Below are 16246 nucleotides of genomic sequence, written 5' to 3'. Positions count from 1 at the left end.
GGCGGCCAAGGATTCTCTTCAGTAGTGGCTTCTTCCCACCTCATTGTCAAAAGGAAAGCCTTTCCTACCCCCATCCTGGGCGGTGGTCACAACGGACGCGAGTCTGTCAGGGTGGGGAGCAGTTTTTCTCCACCACAGGGCTCAAGGTACGTGGACTCAGCAGGAGTCCACCCTTCAGATCAATGTTCTGGAAATCAGGGCAGTGTATCTTGCCCTACAAGCCTTCCAGCAGTGGCTGGAAGGCAAGCAGTTCCGAATTTCCACCATATCCGCAGTTCACATCCCGGGCGTAGAAAACTGGGAAGCAGATTTTCTCAGTCGCCAGGGCATGGACGCAGGGGAATGGTCTCATCACCCGGACATGTTTCAGGAGATCTGTTGCCGCTGGGAGATGCCGGACGTCGACCTAATGGCGTCCCGGCACAACAACAAGGTCCCAACATTCATGGCACGGTCTCAAGATCCCAGAGCTCTGGCGGCAGACGCCTTAGTTCAGGATTGGTCGCAGTTTCAACTCCCTTATATGTTTCCTCCTCTGGCACTGTTGCCCAGAGTGTTACGCAAGATCAGGTCCGACTGCCGCCGCGCCTTCCTCGTCGCTCCAGACGGGCCAACGAGGTCGTGGTACCCGGATCTGTGGCATCTCGCGGTAGGCCAACCGTGGGCTCTACCAGACCGACCAGACTTGCTGTCTCAAGGGCCGTTTTTCCATCTGAATTCTGCGGCCCTCAACCTGACGGTGTGGCCATTGAGTCCTGGATCCTAGCATCTGCAGGATTATCTCAAGAGGTCATTACCACTATGAGACAGGCCAGAAAACCCACATCTGCCAAGATCTACCACAGAACGTGGAAGATATTCTTATCTTGGTGCTCTGCTCAGGGAGTTTCTCCCTGGCCATTTGCCTTGCCTACTTTCTTTCCTTCCTGCAATCCGGTTTGGAAAAAGGTTTGTCGCTCAGCTCCCTTAAGGGACAAATCTTAGCGCTCTCTGTATTTTCTCAGAAGCGCCTAGCAACACTTCCTCAGGTACGCACGTTCCTGCAGGGGGTTTGCCGATTAGTCCCTCCTTACAAACGACTGTTAGAACCCTGTGATTTGAACAGGGTGCTGATGGTTCTTCAGAAACCACCATTCGAGCCTATGAGAGTTTTTTCCCTCTCACGCCTTTCGCAGAAAGTGGTTTTCCTTGTGGCAGTCACTTCACTTCGGAGAGTGTCTGTCCGGGCAGCATTGTCGTGCAAGGCCCCCTTCCCGGTGTCTCACCAGGTCAAGGGGTTCTGCGTCCGGTTCCGGAATTTATCTCTAAGGTGGTTTCCCCCCTTTCATCTCAATCAGGGTATCCCCGTACCCTCTGTTTGTCCTCATCCAGTTCACCAATGTGAAAAGGATTTGCACTTGATTAGATCTGGTGAGAGCACTCAGACTCTACATCTATCGTACGGCGCCCCTGCGCCGCTCGGATGCATTCTTGTCCTTGTCGCTAGCCAGCGTAAAGGGTCGCAGGCTTCCAAATCAAGCCCGGCTCGGTGGATCAAGGAACCAATTCTCGAGCTTATCGTTCTGCGGGGCTTACGGTTCCCTCAGGGCTGAAGGCCCATTCTACCAGAGCTGTGGGTGCGTCCTGGGCTTTGAGGCACCAGGCTACGGCTCAGCATGTGTGTCAGGCGGCTACCTGGTCCAGCCTCCACACTTTCACGAAACACTATCAGGTGCATGCCTATGCTTCGGTGGATGCCAGCATAGGCAGACGAGTCCTTCAGGCGGCAGTTGCCCACTTGTAGGAAGGGGCCGTTTTACGGCTCTACTACGAGGTATTATTTACCCACCCAGGGATTGCTTTTGGACATCCCAATTGTCTGGGTCTCCCAATAGAGCGACAAAGAAGAAGGGAATTTTGTTTACTTACCGTAAATTCCTTTTCTTCTAGCTCTAATTGGGAGACCCAGCACCCGCCCCTGTTTTTTTGTATATACATGTTGTTCATGTTGAATGGTTTCAGTTCTCCGATATTCCTTCGGATTGAATTTGCTTTAAACCAGTTTATTGGCTTTCCTCCTTCTTGCTTTTGCACTAAAACTGAGGAGCCCGTGATCCCACGGGGGGTGTATAGGCAGAAGGGGAGGGGCCTTACACTTTTAAGTGTAATACTTTGTGTGGCCTCCGGAGGCAGTAGCTATACACCCAATTGTCTGGGTCTCCCAATTAGAGCTAGAAGAAAAGGAATTTACGGTAAGTAACAAAATTCCCTTCTTTTCCCTAAAGGAAGCAAAATGGGGCCTTATGGTTCCAGCAGATGGTATCCCTGGGTCTTATTGAATAATGGGCCAAGTTGCAAATCGGTCGTGCCTTCAGTTACCTGTGGGCGTGGCTTTGCAAATTTTGACTTCATAAGCAAATCCTCAATATCTGCCAAACCATGACTCTGAGTTACTCATGAAAGGCCTTGTTACGATCGGTTCACTGAGACAGACCATTCAAGACCCTGTGTGTGAATTTGCCACAAACGCCCCCAAAAGATTTCGGCCATTTTGAGTTTTTCAACTTTTGCCCCCAAAATTTCCGGAACCAGACCTATTACACCTACGTGCTTCTTAAGTTTTGTGTCAAACCCTATCCTGAGTCTCTGTGCCAAAAATCGAGAGCCTAGGCTGCAAAGTCACCTCGGGGGAGCCTCTCCAGATTCCCTTGATTAGCCAATCGCTGCTGTTTTTTTCCCTTTTAAAATCCACATCTCGAAAAGTTAGAGTCAGAAGTAGACCATATTTTGAATAATTGCACACTAAGACACCATGCACTGTCCCTTAAAATATGGGGTGCGTGCCCTGTACGCTTTTGGCACAGTGGGGTGTCAAAATCCCCCTCTTTTGCAATTATAGCAGAAGTAATGAAAATGTAAGGCTCTGTGGTGTGATATTCGTAGCTTCTAGTGGTAGAATCTTGGTGGCCGTCCGTCCGGCTTAAACAGAGGATCAATTTGAGCCCCTACCTGTCAACGTGAGACAAAGAAGGGAACCGAAGAACGCTTTTCACTAAGTGGTGGAGGTTTAAAACGTGACGACAATGTTTTTCAATTTTATAGGCCCAAATTTCTGCGGAACCAAACAATGGGAACTCATGAGCTTTATAAGGTGTGTACTTGACTCAAAGCTGAGTCAGAATACCAAAACTGGTGACCCTGCACCCAAGGAAACCCCGCAAAAACCTCTCCAGCGACCCTAGTTTACCCATTGTGCTACAGATTAAGGTTATTTAAAAATTCATATCTTGAAAAATAAGCATCAGAAGGCCACACAATTTGGCATCCTGCATAACATGATCCATATGACAATCCCTGAAAATATGGAGTGGCTATGCTGAATGCTGTGGATGCAGTGACCCCCTCAAAATCAGACAACCACAGTGACATTTTATAGAAAAATGAATTGGATTTTCCTATATCACTTTTACCAGAATTTCTCCAGAACCAAGGGTCCAAACAAAAATCCAACAGAAAGGTTTTTTGGGGGAGACCCTCAGCTTTCAGACGAGACCTAAACTGAGTTCCAATGATGCTTATTCAGAAATCTGTGACCCCACAAAAGAAGCGACCACTGAGACAATTCATTCAAAATGAATTGGTTTTCCTATACTGCTTTAACCCGAGTTTTTAAAAAAATAACAGTCCAGTCAAAAATCTGACAAATATATTTTGGGGGGACACCCTCAGCTTTCATATGAGACCTAAACTGAGTTTCTAGGACTTTTATTCAGAACACTGTAACCTCCCAAATGAGGCGACCACTGAGACATTTCATCGTCTCCTGGAGGCTTCCAGTCCCACAACTTGTCCCCTGCAGACTGCCATTGCCCCACACTGGCCCTCTGAGGCCATCAGGCCCACACACAGGCCCCTGGAGGCTGCGGGGCCGACATACTGTTCCTTTTGAGGCTGCCAGGCTTGCACAATGGTCTCTGGGAGCTTCTGGGCCCAGTCACAGGACCCTGGAGGTTGCTGGGCCCTCACACTGGTCTTTGAGGCTGAAAGGCCTACTCACTGGACCTTGGAGGCTGTCGGGCCCTCACACTGGCGCCTGGAGGTTAACAGGCTCACACAATAGCCCTGGAGGCTTCCATGCCCACTCAATGGACTGTGTAAGATTCTGGGCCCTCATACTTGGAGGCTGCTAGGCCCTCACACTGGCCCTTGAAGGCTGCCGGGCCCACTCAATGTACCTTGGAGGCTGTCAGGCCCTCACACTGTCCCCTGGAGGCTTCCAGGCCCACTCAATGGACTGTGTAGGATTTTGGGCCCTCACACGGGCTCCTGGAGGCTTCCAGGCCCACACAGTGGCCCCTGGAGGCAGACAAGGAAAGCACTAGCCTCTGGAGGCTGCCTGGCCTATGCACTAGCTCCTGGAGTCTGCCAGACGCATGAACTCACCCCTGGAGGCTGTCCAACCAATGCACTGGGCCCTGGATGCAGATAAGCAAAACACTGGCCCCTGGAGGCTGTCTGGCCAACACATAGGCCCCTGGAGGATACAAGGCCTATCAACATGCCTTTGGAGGCTGCCAGATCGATAAACACGCCCCCAGAGGCTACGAAGCCGACATACAGGCCCCTGGAGGCTTCTGAGCCAACAAACTGTTCCTTTGAGGCTCCCAAGCTCATACAATGGACCCTGAAGGCTGCTGAGCCCTCACATTCACCCTTGAAGGCTTCCAGGCCCACACAGTGACCATTGGAGGCTGCAGGGCCCACTCCATAAACAATGGAGGCTGCCGGGCCCTCATATTGGCTCTGGAAAGCTAACAGGCTCACACAATATCCCCTGGATGCTGCCGGGCCCTGACACTGGCCCCTGGAGGCTGCCAGACACACACACGCACCCTTGGAAGCAGCAAGGTACGCCCACTTGCCCGTGGAGGCTGCCAGGCCCACGCTCTGGCCCTGGATGCTGTAAGGCCCACAAACGTGCCCCTAAAGGCTGTCAGGCACACTCAAGGGCCCCTGGAGGCATCCATGCCCACACAAGTGCCCCTGAACGCTGCAAAGCACACACACTGGTTCCTGGAGGCTTTAAAGCCCATGCACTGGGCCCTGGAGGCTATAAAGGCCACAAACGTGCCCCTGGAGGCTGTCAAGCCCTCTCACTGGTTCCTTGAGGCTGCCCAGCCAACGCACTGGCTTCGGGATGCTGCCATGCCCACCCACTGGCCCCTGGAAGCTTTCAGGCCCTGCAGTATAATACAGGATAAGTAATGTATGTGCACAGTGACTGCACCAGCAGAATAGTGAGTGCAGCTCTGGAGTATAATACAGGAGGTAACTCAGGATCAGTAATGTATGTACACAGTGACTGCACCAGCAGAATAGGGAGTGCAGCTCTGCAGTATAATACAGGATCAGTAATGTGATGTATGTACACAGTGACTGCACCAGCAGAATAGTGAGTGCAGCAGTGGAGAATAATACAGGAGGTAACTCAGGATCAGTAATGTATGTACACAGTGACTGCACCAGCAGAATAGGGAGTGCAGCAGTGGAGTATAATACAGGAGGTAACTCAGGATCAGTAATGTATGTACACAGTGACTGCACCAGCAGAATAGGGAGTGCAGCTCTGCAGTATAATACAGGATCAGTAATGTGATGTATGTACACAGTGACTGCACCAGCAGAATAGTGAGTGCAGCTCTGGAGTATAATACAGGAGGTAACTCAGGATCAGTAACGTAATGTATGTACACAGTGACTGCACCAGCAGAATAGTGAGTGCAGCTCTGGAGTATAATACAGGAGGTAACTCAGGATCAGTAATGTATGTACACAGTGACTGCACCAGCAGAATAGTGAGTGCAGCTCTGCAGTATAATACAGGATCAGTAATGTGATGTATGTCCACAGTGACTGCACCAGCAGAATAGTGAGTGCAGCTCTGGAGTATAATACAGGAGGTAACTCAGGATCAGTAATGTAATGTATGTACACAGTGACTGCACCAGCAGAATAGTGAGTGCAGCTCTGGAGTATAATACAGGAGATAACGCAGGATCAGTAATGTAATGTATGTACACAGTGACTGCAGCAGCAGAATAGTGAGTGCAGCTCTGGAGTATAATACAGGAGGTAACTCAGGATTAGTAATGTATGTACACAGTGACTGCACCAGCAGAATAGTGAGTGCAGCTCTGGAGTACAGTACAGGATGTAATGTGAGGGTCACTGGGGGTCTTTGGCACGGCGTCTTGGCTCATCTGTGTTCTCCAATAACTTTTCCTGTTTTGTTCTGTTAGGACGACATGGAAACTGCTAAGTACGTGTGGAGGATGTGCGTCGCTCGGCACAAGTTTTACAGAATGAACTGCAACCTGTAAGTTGATAAATGACGAGCCGTTTGTCCATCAGCTATGTCTGAAACATTTCATGCCAGATGCTCTATTTCTCCCTGTTATCAGCTGTTTCTGGCTGGAGCAGCCTGTGTTACACTGGTTGTAGCAGAGGCGTGTGAGCGGCTCCATATGGCGGCTGGGGTCGTCCATGTGTTGTGTTTGGGGTGATAGCCTGCCCCCTCCCCATCAGCTGTTCCTCTGTATTGTCACCTATGGTCGCCATCGCTGCAGTTTACATTCAGGCAGACAGAGGGCCACCTGTCCCCGCGCTGCGTGCACCCGGCCACCTGTCCCCGCGCTGCGTGCACCCGGCCACCTGTCCCCGGTCACACACATCACTGTCCACGCATTTATTGCGGCTTCTCTAGGGGACATCTGTCCGTTTTCGTGGCCCAGCTGCTGCGGACCTCTTGCTCCCCCTCTACTGTCTTGTCTTATGTCCTCATCAGCTCATTACTAAGTGTTCAAAGGAGAAAATCCTCACTATATTCTGGATCTCTGCTTGCTGTAAGTGAACGGGGTGTTCTTTGTTACCACTGGAGGCTAAAAATTCATACATTCCTTATACTTCTCACTGCTGAGCGTTTGTTACTATGTACCAAGTCGTGTGCACTGTAAAATATCAGTCTCTGTCGTTGTGATGGTTTGGTGCAGTGTGTCAGCGATGCGGATTTTCTCCGCCGAGTACAATTACAGCGAGGTGTTACACTTGGAGCGTCATCAGCATTCGCTGACAGCAAGCAGAGGTATTACAAATGGGAAAAATTGAGACAAAGTGAAATATAAAGTCGCAGATATTTTTTGGGATGTTTTCTCTGTTTCATAGCCTTGACCCCCGAGTATGACAGATTCTGATACCGGGGTGGAAAATCTGACGATATTGTGAGATGATAGTGTGAGAGAGGAAAGTTTCCAGTGTCCCACGGAGGGAAGCGCTTTTTGTTAGTGATGAGATTTTTCCACCACTTTTGTTACAATGTATCAGTGTAGATAAGAAGTAAAGCGGAGAGAAATGTAACTTGCAGATGTTGTCATTCACTGTCAACAAGCGGAGGTCTTCTTCATAGGAAGTCAATCACAAAGTCCAGCAGCTTCCCATGGGATTTTATTTAAGGACCAACACATTACATTTTTTTAATCAAGATATTACATTAGACTGGGGGGGGGGGGGGGGGGGGGGGCAAATAATTATCCTGAGGGGCAACATGAGAGGCCATGACTGGTGAAGAGGCCGGACCAATAGCCTATAAATTCTGAAAGTAATAGTAATTGTGTCATTGAGCAGAATTAAGTATGCTGACATCCCCCTATGTAAGGTATGAGCCCCCACATAGCCTCCTATATACAGCATGAGCCCCCACATAGCCTCCTATATACAGTATGAGCCCCCACATAGCCTCCTATATACAGTATGAGCCCCCACATAGCCTCCTATATACAGTATGAGCCCCCACATAGCCTCCTATATACAGTATGAGCCCCCGCATAGCCTCCTATATACAGTATGAGCCCCCACATAGCCTCCTATATACAGTATGAGCCCCCGCATAGCCTACTATATACAGTATGAGCCCCCGCATAGCCTCCTATATACAGTATGAGCCCCCTATATACAGTATGAGCCCCCACATGGGGCCCCACATAGCATCATATATACAGCGTGAGCCCCACATAGCCTCCAATATACATTATGAGCCCTCGCATAGCCTCCTATATACATTATGAGCCCCCACACAGCCTCCTATATACAGTATGAGCCCCCACACAGCCTCCTATATACAGTATGAGCCCCCACATAGCCTCCTATATACAGTATGAGTCCCACATAGCCTCCTATGTACAGTATGAGTCCCCACATAGCCTCCTATGTACAGTATGAGTCCCCACATAGCCTCCTATGTACAGTATGAGCCCCCACATAGCCTCCTATGTACAGTATGAGCCCTCACACAGCCTCCTATGTACAGTATGAGTCCCCACATAGCCTCCTATGTACAGTATGAGTCCCCACATAGCCTCCTATGTACAGTATGAGTCCCCACATAGCCTCCTATGTACAGTATGAGTCCCCACATAGCCTCCTATGTACAGTATGAGTCCCCACATAGCCTCCTATGTACAGTATGAGCCCCCACATAGCCTCCTATGTACAGTATGAGCCCCCACATAGCCTCCTATGTACAGTATGAGCCCCCACATAGCCTCCTATGTACAGTATGAGCCCCCACATAGCCGCCTATGTACAGTATGAGCCCCCGCATAGCCGCCTATGTACAGTATGAGCCCCCGCATAGCCGCCTATGTACAGTATGAGCCCCTGCATAGCCTCCTATGTACAGTATAAGCCCTCACATAGCCCCTATATACAGTATGAGACCCCACATAGCCTCCTATATACAGTATGAGCCCCTACATAGCCTCCTATATACAGTATGAGCCCCTACATAGCCTCCTATATACAGTATGAGCCCCTACATAGCCTCCTATATACAGTATGAGCCCCTACATAGCCTCCTATATACAGTATGAGCCCCTACATAGCCTCCAATATACAGCATGAGCCCCCACATAGCCTCCTATATACAGTATGAACCCCACATTGCTCCTATATACAGCATGAGCCCCCCCCCCACAGCCTACTATATACAGTAGGTAACCCCCCACATAGCTCCCTATATCTAGGATGAACCCTCACATAGCTCCTATACACAGTATATATATATATGCCCCCTATATACGGTATTAGTCTATACCCATGAAAACAAAGCAAAACACCCCTCCCTGCGTTCCCGTGTCCCCACCCTCCCATTTCCCCCGCTGATTCTCCGCACTTGCTGATGTGATGTCATCGCGTCTGCTGACACTGGTGGTTAGATGGAGCTGGCGGCCGCTCAATGTGTCCTCATTTTGTGTGCTCTGAGGATACAGATATCAGGCGGCGGGCAGCAGCAGCGGCGGCGGTGGGGGACACCGTGTGGCACGCGGGGCCACTGTTGTCAGCCCTTCTGCTGTCTGCATCCTCGGTCCGCACTTTTCCCAGGTTGCTATGGACCGGACCTGCGTAACTGCAGGAGATCTGAGCGACCGCCCGTCTGATCCTCAGTCTAAAGGGATATTGAAGCCATTGGGTGAAGCATTACCGTAGGCTGTAGCAGCACAGAGTATTTCAGCAGAGTGCCTGTGCCTCCCCCTGACCTCTCCATCTGTTTGTCCTCAGTGATTCCTCTGATCCTCCTCCTGCTGCGGACTCTGCCCAGAAATCTTCCTCTCTTCTCTCCTTCCAGCGCTTTCCTATCCTCTCCCGCCCGTTACTTCCTAAAGGGTGAGACGTGTCCTGAGCCCGGCGCTGCATGCTCTTCCCTCCTGTACCACGTGCATACCGCATGTCCCAGCATGGCCGCCTCGTGGTGTGGAGCTGCCATAGGATCAGGCCCGAGCTGCCCTCCATCTGGGCATGCTGGGACTTATAGTTTATAGTTCTATATGCAGGGAGAAGCCTAATCCAGCTGTGTGTGTAATGTGCCGCCACATGGTGCCCTCGTGTCGCTGGCTTCCACTATGCTGCTTGCTGTCAGTCAATTCTTAATCATGTTCTGTATGAAGAATGTAAATATCATTTATTTTATTCAAGGCAAACTCAGGCGGTAAATCCAGTGCGGCGGCGATCGTCAACCAGAATGTCACTGGTGAGACCCCATTATCAGAGTTACTGCCACGTATGCTTCATCCCAGTACCTCAGTGTTATTGTGCAGTGATGTCATCATGAGGGGGCGTGGCTGTATATAAGGGGTGTGGCCTCATGTCTGATCACATATCAGTGATGTCATCATGAGGGGGTGGGGCTGTATATAAGGGGTGTGTTCTCCTGTCTAATCACATGTCATTGTATCTGATGTCATCATCAAGGGTCGAGGCTATATATAAGGGGTGTAACCTCATGTCTGATCACATATCAGTGATGTCATCACCAGGGGGCGGGACTGTATATCAGGGGTGTGGTCTCATGTCTGATCACGTCATTATAACAGTGACGTCATCACCAGGGGGTGTGGCCTCATGTGTGATCCCATCATTATATCAGTGATGTCATCAGGGGCGGTGCTGTATCTAAGGGGTGTGTACTCCTGTCTAATCACGTCATGGTATCTGATGTCATCATCAAGGGTCGAGGCTAAATATAAGGGGTGTAACCTCATGTCTGATCACATATCAGTGATGTCATCACCAGGGGGCGGGACTGTATATCAGGGGTGTGGTCTCATGTCTGATCACGTCATTATAACAGTGACGTTATCACCAGGGGGTGTGGCTGTATATAAGGGGTGTGGCCTCATGATGTCTGATCATGTCATACCTGTGATGTCATCAGGGGGGTGTGGCTGTATATAAGGGGTGTAGCCTCATGATCATGTCTGAACATGTCATACCTGTGATGTCATCAGGGGGGTGTGGCTGTATATAAGGGGTGTGGCCTCATGATCATGTCTGATCATGTCATACCTGTGATGTCATCACCAGGGGGCGGGGCTGACACCCCTCACGTGTTTACAGGCAGGTTGTCGGCAGCGATAGACGAGGTGCTGGGGTACAGGGCACATTTCTGGGGTGGGGTTAGTAATATTTGGTGGCTGTAACAGTTTGCATTATTTTTCTCTGCAGCCCAAGCACCAGCCGTACATGATCCCCGCGCCTCCGCTGCATTACAACGGACACTACACCGAGCCCTACACCTCCTCGCAGGGTAACGGGATTTTCTTTGTATTTCATGGTCGCCTTTGTGTTTCTTATGACAGTCTCTTCTAATTCTATTGTGGCTGATTCCAGATAGCAGTAACACGCTAGTAGAGTTCATATACATTTGTGAAATGAATCTGCCGTGCCTCCTGATGAGCTTTGGTGACTCATCACCCCACTCTGATGGCTGATACCATAGAGCAATGGCTCGCTGTCTAATCAGCCATGTCATCGTAGAGACTTGTGACTTTTAGCGCATCCGTGCCAGTCAGCTGCCAGTAAAGTCACCGGAATCGCGTCGTCCTCGGTTGTAATGCTCTTGTTTTGCCGGTTACAGACAATCTTCCCGTCTTCGTCAGCAATCAGAACGGTTATTACTATCACTCCCAGACGAGCCTGGACCGCAGCCCGCACGACTACAACGGCAGGATCCGGAATGGGAGTGTGTACAGCGCCCACAGCACCAACTCGCTGAACACCCAGCAGCACTACATGCAGCCGTCGCCCATGTCCTCCAACCCCAGCATCACGGGCAGCGACATCATGAGGCAGGAGTACATCCCGTCGCACCGGCACAGCGCCCTCATCCCACCCTCCTATCGCCCCACGCCGGATTACGAGACGGTCATGAGACAGCTGAACCGCGGGATCATGCACACGGAGCGGCAGAGCCACTCAATGCGCAACCTCAACATCGGCAACTCTTACGCCTACAGCCGAGCCGACGCCTTGGTCTACAGCCAGCCGGAAATCCGCGAGCACGCCCAGTTCGCTTCACCCCAGTCTCACCATTATCCATTCAACCTGAACTACAGTTTCCACAGCCAGTCGCCTTATCCGTACCAGGCGGAGCGCCGCCCGGTGGTGGGTGCAGTCAGCGTCCCGGAGCTGACCAACGTCCAGCTTCAGTCTCAGGACTACACACCCTCCAACATCATGAAGACCCAGGTATATCGCCCTCCGCCCCCGTATCCGTACCCGCGGCCGGCCAACAGCACCCCGGATCTGACCCGCCATCATACGAGCAGCAGTAACCCGGATCTGATCACCCGGCGCGTCCACCATTCTGTGCAGATGTTCCAGGAGGACAGTTTGCCGGTGGCTCATTCTCTTCAGGAAGTCAGCGAGCCCCTGACCGCCGCCCGCCACGCCCAGCTACAGAAGAGGAACAGCATCGAAATAGCGGGAATTACCCAAAGCTTCGAGGGGATGCGGGTGAAGGAGCGCGCCATGTCCTCCTCCGCGGCCAACGTGGCACCTCAACGCGGTATGGTGACCGACACGCAGACGAATGTTTACATTGAGCGCACGAAGGAGGAGCAGGGCGGCGAGCACGAGAGGGGGCGATACGGCCACAAGAAGTCTCTGTCCGACGCCACCATGCTCATCCACAGCAGCGAGGACGATGAAGAGGACAATGAAGAGGACGGCGGCGCCAACGTATCCCAGACACCGATCTACGACCGGTCCCAACTGAGGCCGGTGATGGAGACCTACACGGACGAGTCTGAGTCCAGCTACCCCTACAGCGCCATGCCCGTCAATCACCTCCATATCTACGAGCACAAGACGCCCGAGGCCGAGAAGGAGCGCAGGATCACTGCCGTCAGCCCCGTACAGTTTGGGGGAGAACACCTGATCGGAAGGAGAAGCAACGGATCCATCCCGCCTTCAGTATCCGAGTCGGACCTCACAGCCGTTACTGTCCGGTACCGAATCAAGAAGGAGCCTGCAAAGAAGAGACCCGTGTCCGACGTCCTGTCCGGAAAGAAGGATATCGTAGAGGGTCTACCACCCTCAGGAGTGAGTACGAGCCAGAGCCCCCGCCCGGGCACCAGCAATGGAAACTTCCACTCCGATCACATCCAAAGCTGCACTCTGGAGCTGCCTCCAGTGCATCAACAGTGAATGGTGACAGATATATTGGGTCTGCTGAGAACACTGCGGCCCCCACAATGCGGGGGACATTAGAGCCGGACCCCGAGAATGAAGTAATTTCAGAGAAGGTCTCCCAGTAAAGCTTGTCAATTGTGCCACATTCTCGCAATGGCAAAGCTGAGGGTGCAGCTTCGGATGTGACTAGAGTATTGGTACTTATAAATCAGGCACCTATGAGATGTGATGGGAGATCCAGGGCATCCCTGTGCCAGTCCATGCCATCATGGTATCGTCTGGGGTCCTTCATTATAGGGGATGGGGGGGGTGCGATTTTAGTGTTTTTTGTAAAAATGTTCTTTCTTGCAGGGAATAAAGAAGGGAAATCGCACAGAAGCCAAAAAAATGGGGCCCCTGAAGCTGGCAGCTTGGAATGGGTTAACTGTGCCCCGGCTGCCCCTGCTGGACGACGATCGGGAGGAGCCGGCCCGGGCGTCCAATGACGAGAGGGTAAGTGCTGTCATTAACCCCTCCACGACCGGCCGATTTTTCGCTTTCCGTTTTTTTTTTCGCTATTCTTCTTCTGACAGACGTAACTTTTTTATTTTTCAGTCACTATGGTCATGTGAGGGCTCAATTTTTTGCGGGACAAGTTGTACTTTTCAATGAATCCATAAGTTTTACCATATAGTGTACTGGAAAACTGCAAAAAAAATTCCAAATGCAGAAAAATTGCAAAAAAAGTGCGATAGCACTATTGTTTTTGAGATATTTTATTCACGGTGTTCACTGTATGGTAAAACTGATGTGTGGGTGTGATGCCTCAGGTCAGTGCAAGTTCGTAGACACTAAACATGTATAGGTTTACTTTTATATAAGGGGGGTTAAAAACAAAATCGGAAGTTTGTTCGAAAAAGGTGGCGCACGGTTTACGCCATATTCCGTGACCCGTAGCGTTCTCATATCTGCTGATCACAGCTGTAAATAGCAGATACTCTCACTTTCTGCTTCACTCGGCTGCGGGCCAAGTGAATCTGAAAGTAACTCATGTGTAGTACAGGAGTCATCACATGACCCTGTGCTACCATGACAACCACCGGAAGTCACGTGATCACATCACGTGACTTCCGGTATCGGGCGGTAAGTAAAAGTTTACCGTCGATGCCGTTTTATAATGGCGCTGTCACATATTGACAGCGCCATTTAAGGAGATAAACGGCACGAGCAAATAACGACTCTGCTTGTGCCTAGCAGGCACACATCTCAGCTTTGAAAATCAGCTGAGATGTGCGCTGATCGCGGCATGCTGCCACCGGCAGACCGCGGGCAGTAATAATATAACCGCTAGGACGTAATATTACTGCCTGCTGTCGTTAAGGGGTTAATGGGTCGGTACTAAAATGGGGGATTAAAGCCAAAACTAAGGGGATTTACTAGGGAAATGCTTGGTGTAAGGCGTCGGTCACATGTGCATGTGTCACTGTCCGGCTACGGAGCCAAATCCATGGAGCGGCGGGAGGGGGGGGGTCTCCGGACGCCCTCATAGACTTATATCAGGCTGTGGAGTTTGGGCTCAGACCACCGCACACGGAGGGGTGAATGGAGCCAAAATAAGAGGATAATGGTGAGAAACTGAAACATGACGTCTTTCCGAAGGGAGTACACGGTCGTTTCTTACCTCCGCTTACTTTCAGGGAATGAAAATCTTCTTGCTTACAGAGGCTGATATGATTTTCACTTCTGAGGGTTTGTTACAGTTTTATCCAGTGAATAAAGCCTTGAATCCGGAGTGTTACAGTGTATCGATGTGTAATGTAGAATGTCTCCTCTACTGATACTCATACATTTGTTCTGCTCACAGAGGCTTCACTGGAGGGGCAAATCCCTCAATGTGATCGATTTTATGTCTTTACGGTTGTTTGCATTCACTGACAGCAAGCAGAGATGTAGAATAGTGAGTAACTGACTGGTGAATTGCCTCCTTATCTCAGTGTAAAGTGCTGGAGGAGCGTCTGGAGCAGGGCATGGTCTTCACAGAGTACGAGCAGACCCTGAAGAAGCGGCTGCCAGACACGGAGTGCACCATCGCGCGCCTTCCCGAGAACGCCGAACGCAACCGCTTCCAGGACGTGCTGCCGTACGACGACACCCGCGTGGAGCTAGTGCCAACGAAGGAGAACAACACTGGGTACATCAACGCCTCCCACATAAAGGTACCGGCCGCTCCATCGCTTGTCAGAGCTCTGCTCCGTCGGCTCTAGTGAACACGAGCTGCCATCTCCACAGGTGACGGTCGGTGGCGTGGAGTGGGATTATATCGCTACACAGGGTCCTCTGCAGAACACGTGCCAAGACTTCTGGCAGATGGTGTGGGAACAGGGGGTCGCCATCATCGCCATGGTGACGCTGGAGGAGGTGAGTCCTGCGGGCGGGGGGTCGTCTGCCCCCTGCACAGTAACTGCATAGAGGGTCTCTGGCCACACGTGTTCCCACTGTACCTATAACAAATAACTGAACAGTGAGCGCAGCTCTGGAGTCTAATACCGTGTGTCCCCCAAAAATAAGACAGGGCTTATTTTCAGGGAATATCTTATTTCTTCAGCGCTCTATTGGGAGACCCAGACGATTGGGGTATAGCTACTGCCCTCTGGAGGCCACACAAAGCACTACATTAAAAGTGCAAGGCCCCTCCCCCTCTGGCTATACCCCCCCGTGGTATCACGGGCTCTCCAGTTTTAGCTTTGTGTGCGAAGGAGGTCAGACATTCCATGCATAGCTCCACAGATTTTAGTCAGCAGTAGCTGCTGACTGTTTCGGATGGAAGAAAAGAGGACACATATAGTGTCCCCAGCATGCTCCCTTCTCACCCCTGGATGGTGTTGTAAGGTTGAGGTACCTATTGCTGGTACAGGGCTGGAGCCTGACATGCTGTTTTCCTTCCACATCCCCTTGTAGGGCTCTGTGGAAGTGGGATCCTGCCGGCCTCTCAGCTCTGATGCCGGGCTCCATCCACAGACCCATTAGAACCTGATGGAGACGGAGCAGGAGTACGATCAGGGACAGGCCCTGCATCATACAGGTACTCTGTGTCCCCGGCAGGCACAGACACACTCCGGGCTGGCTGGGTGTTGTAGTGCGCCGGGGACCGCAACGTGGAGTTGGTGTCCCTACAGATTACTGGGGGATTGTTTGTGTTTGGGAACGCAGCGCCGACCCCCTCTGGACCGGGCGGCGCTGCTGTGACTTGTGGTGCGCCGGGGAT

General features: G+C 51.2%; 1 protein-coding gene across 2 annotated transcripts in view; it reads left to right on the top strand.

Moving 5' to 3' along the window:
• Positions 1 to 16246, top strand: part of PTPN21 (protein tyrosine phosphatase non-receptor type 21) — an 88889-nt gene that overhangs the window by 43430 nt on the left and 29213 nt on the right. The window contains exons 10-17 of one of the 2 annotated variants that reach the window (XM_075330074.1): positions 6279 to 6355; positions 9592 to 9696; positions 10006 to 10060; positions 11035 to 11116; positions 11447 to 12912; positions 13354 to 13494; positions 14976 to 15197; positions 15271 to 15399. In XM_075330074.1, the coding sequence (XP_075186189.1) occupies positions 6279 to 6355; positions 9592 to 9696; positions 10006 to 10060; positions 11035 to 11116; positions 11447 to 12912; positions 13354 to 13494; positions 14976 to 15197; positions 15271 to 15399 (2277 nt within the window). The remainder of the gene's footprint in view (positions 1 to 6278; positions 6356 to 9591; positions 9697 to 10005; positions 10061 to 11034; positions 11117 to 11446; positions 12913 to 13353; positions 13495 to 14975; positions 15198 to 15270; positions 15400 to 16246) is intronic. The other variant, XM_075330075.1, reaches the window with a different exon arrangement.

This window comes from Anomaloglossus baeobatrachus, chromosome 12 (assembly GCF_048569485.1).
Source record: "Anomaloglossus baeobatrachus isolate aAnoBae1 chromosome 12, aAnoBae1.hap1, whole genome shotgun sequence".
In the NCBI taxonomy this organism is placed as follows: domain Eukaryota; kingdom Metazoa; phylum Chordata; class Amphibia; order Anura; family Aromobatidae; genus Anomaloglossus; species Anomaloglossus baeobatrachus.
Note: the sequence above shows the minus strand (reverse complement) of the source record. Positions and strands in the feature narration are given on the sequence as shown.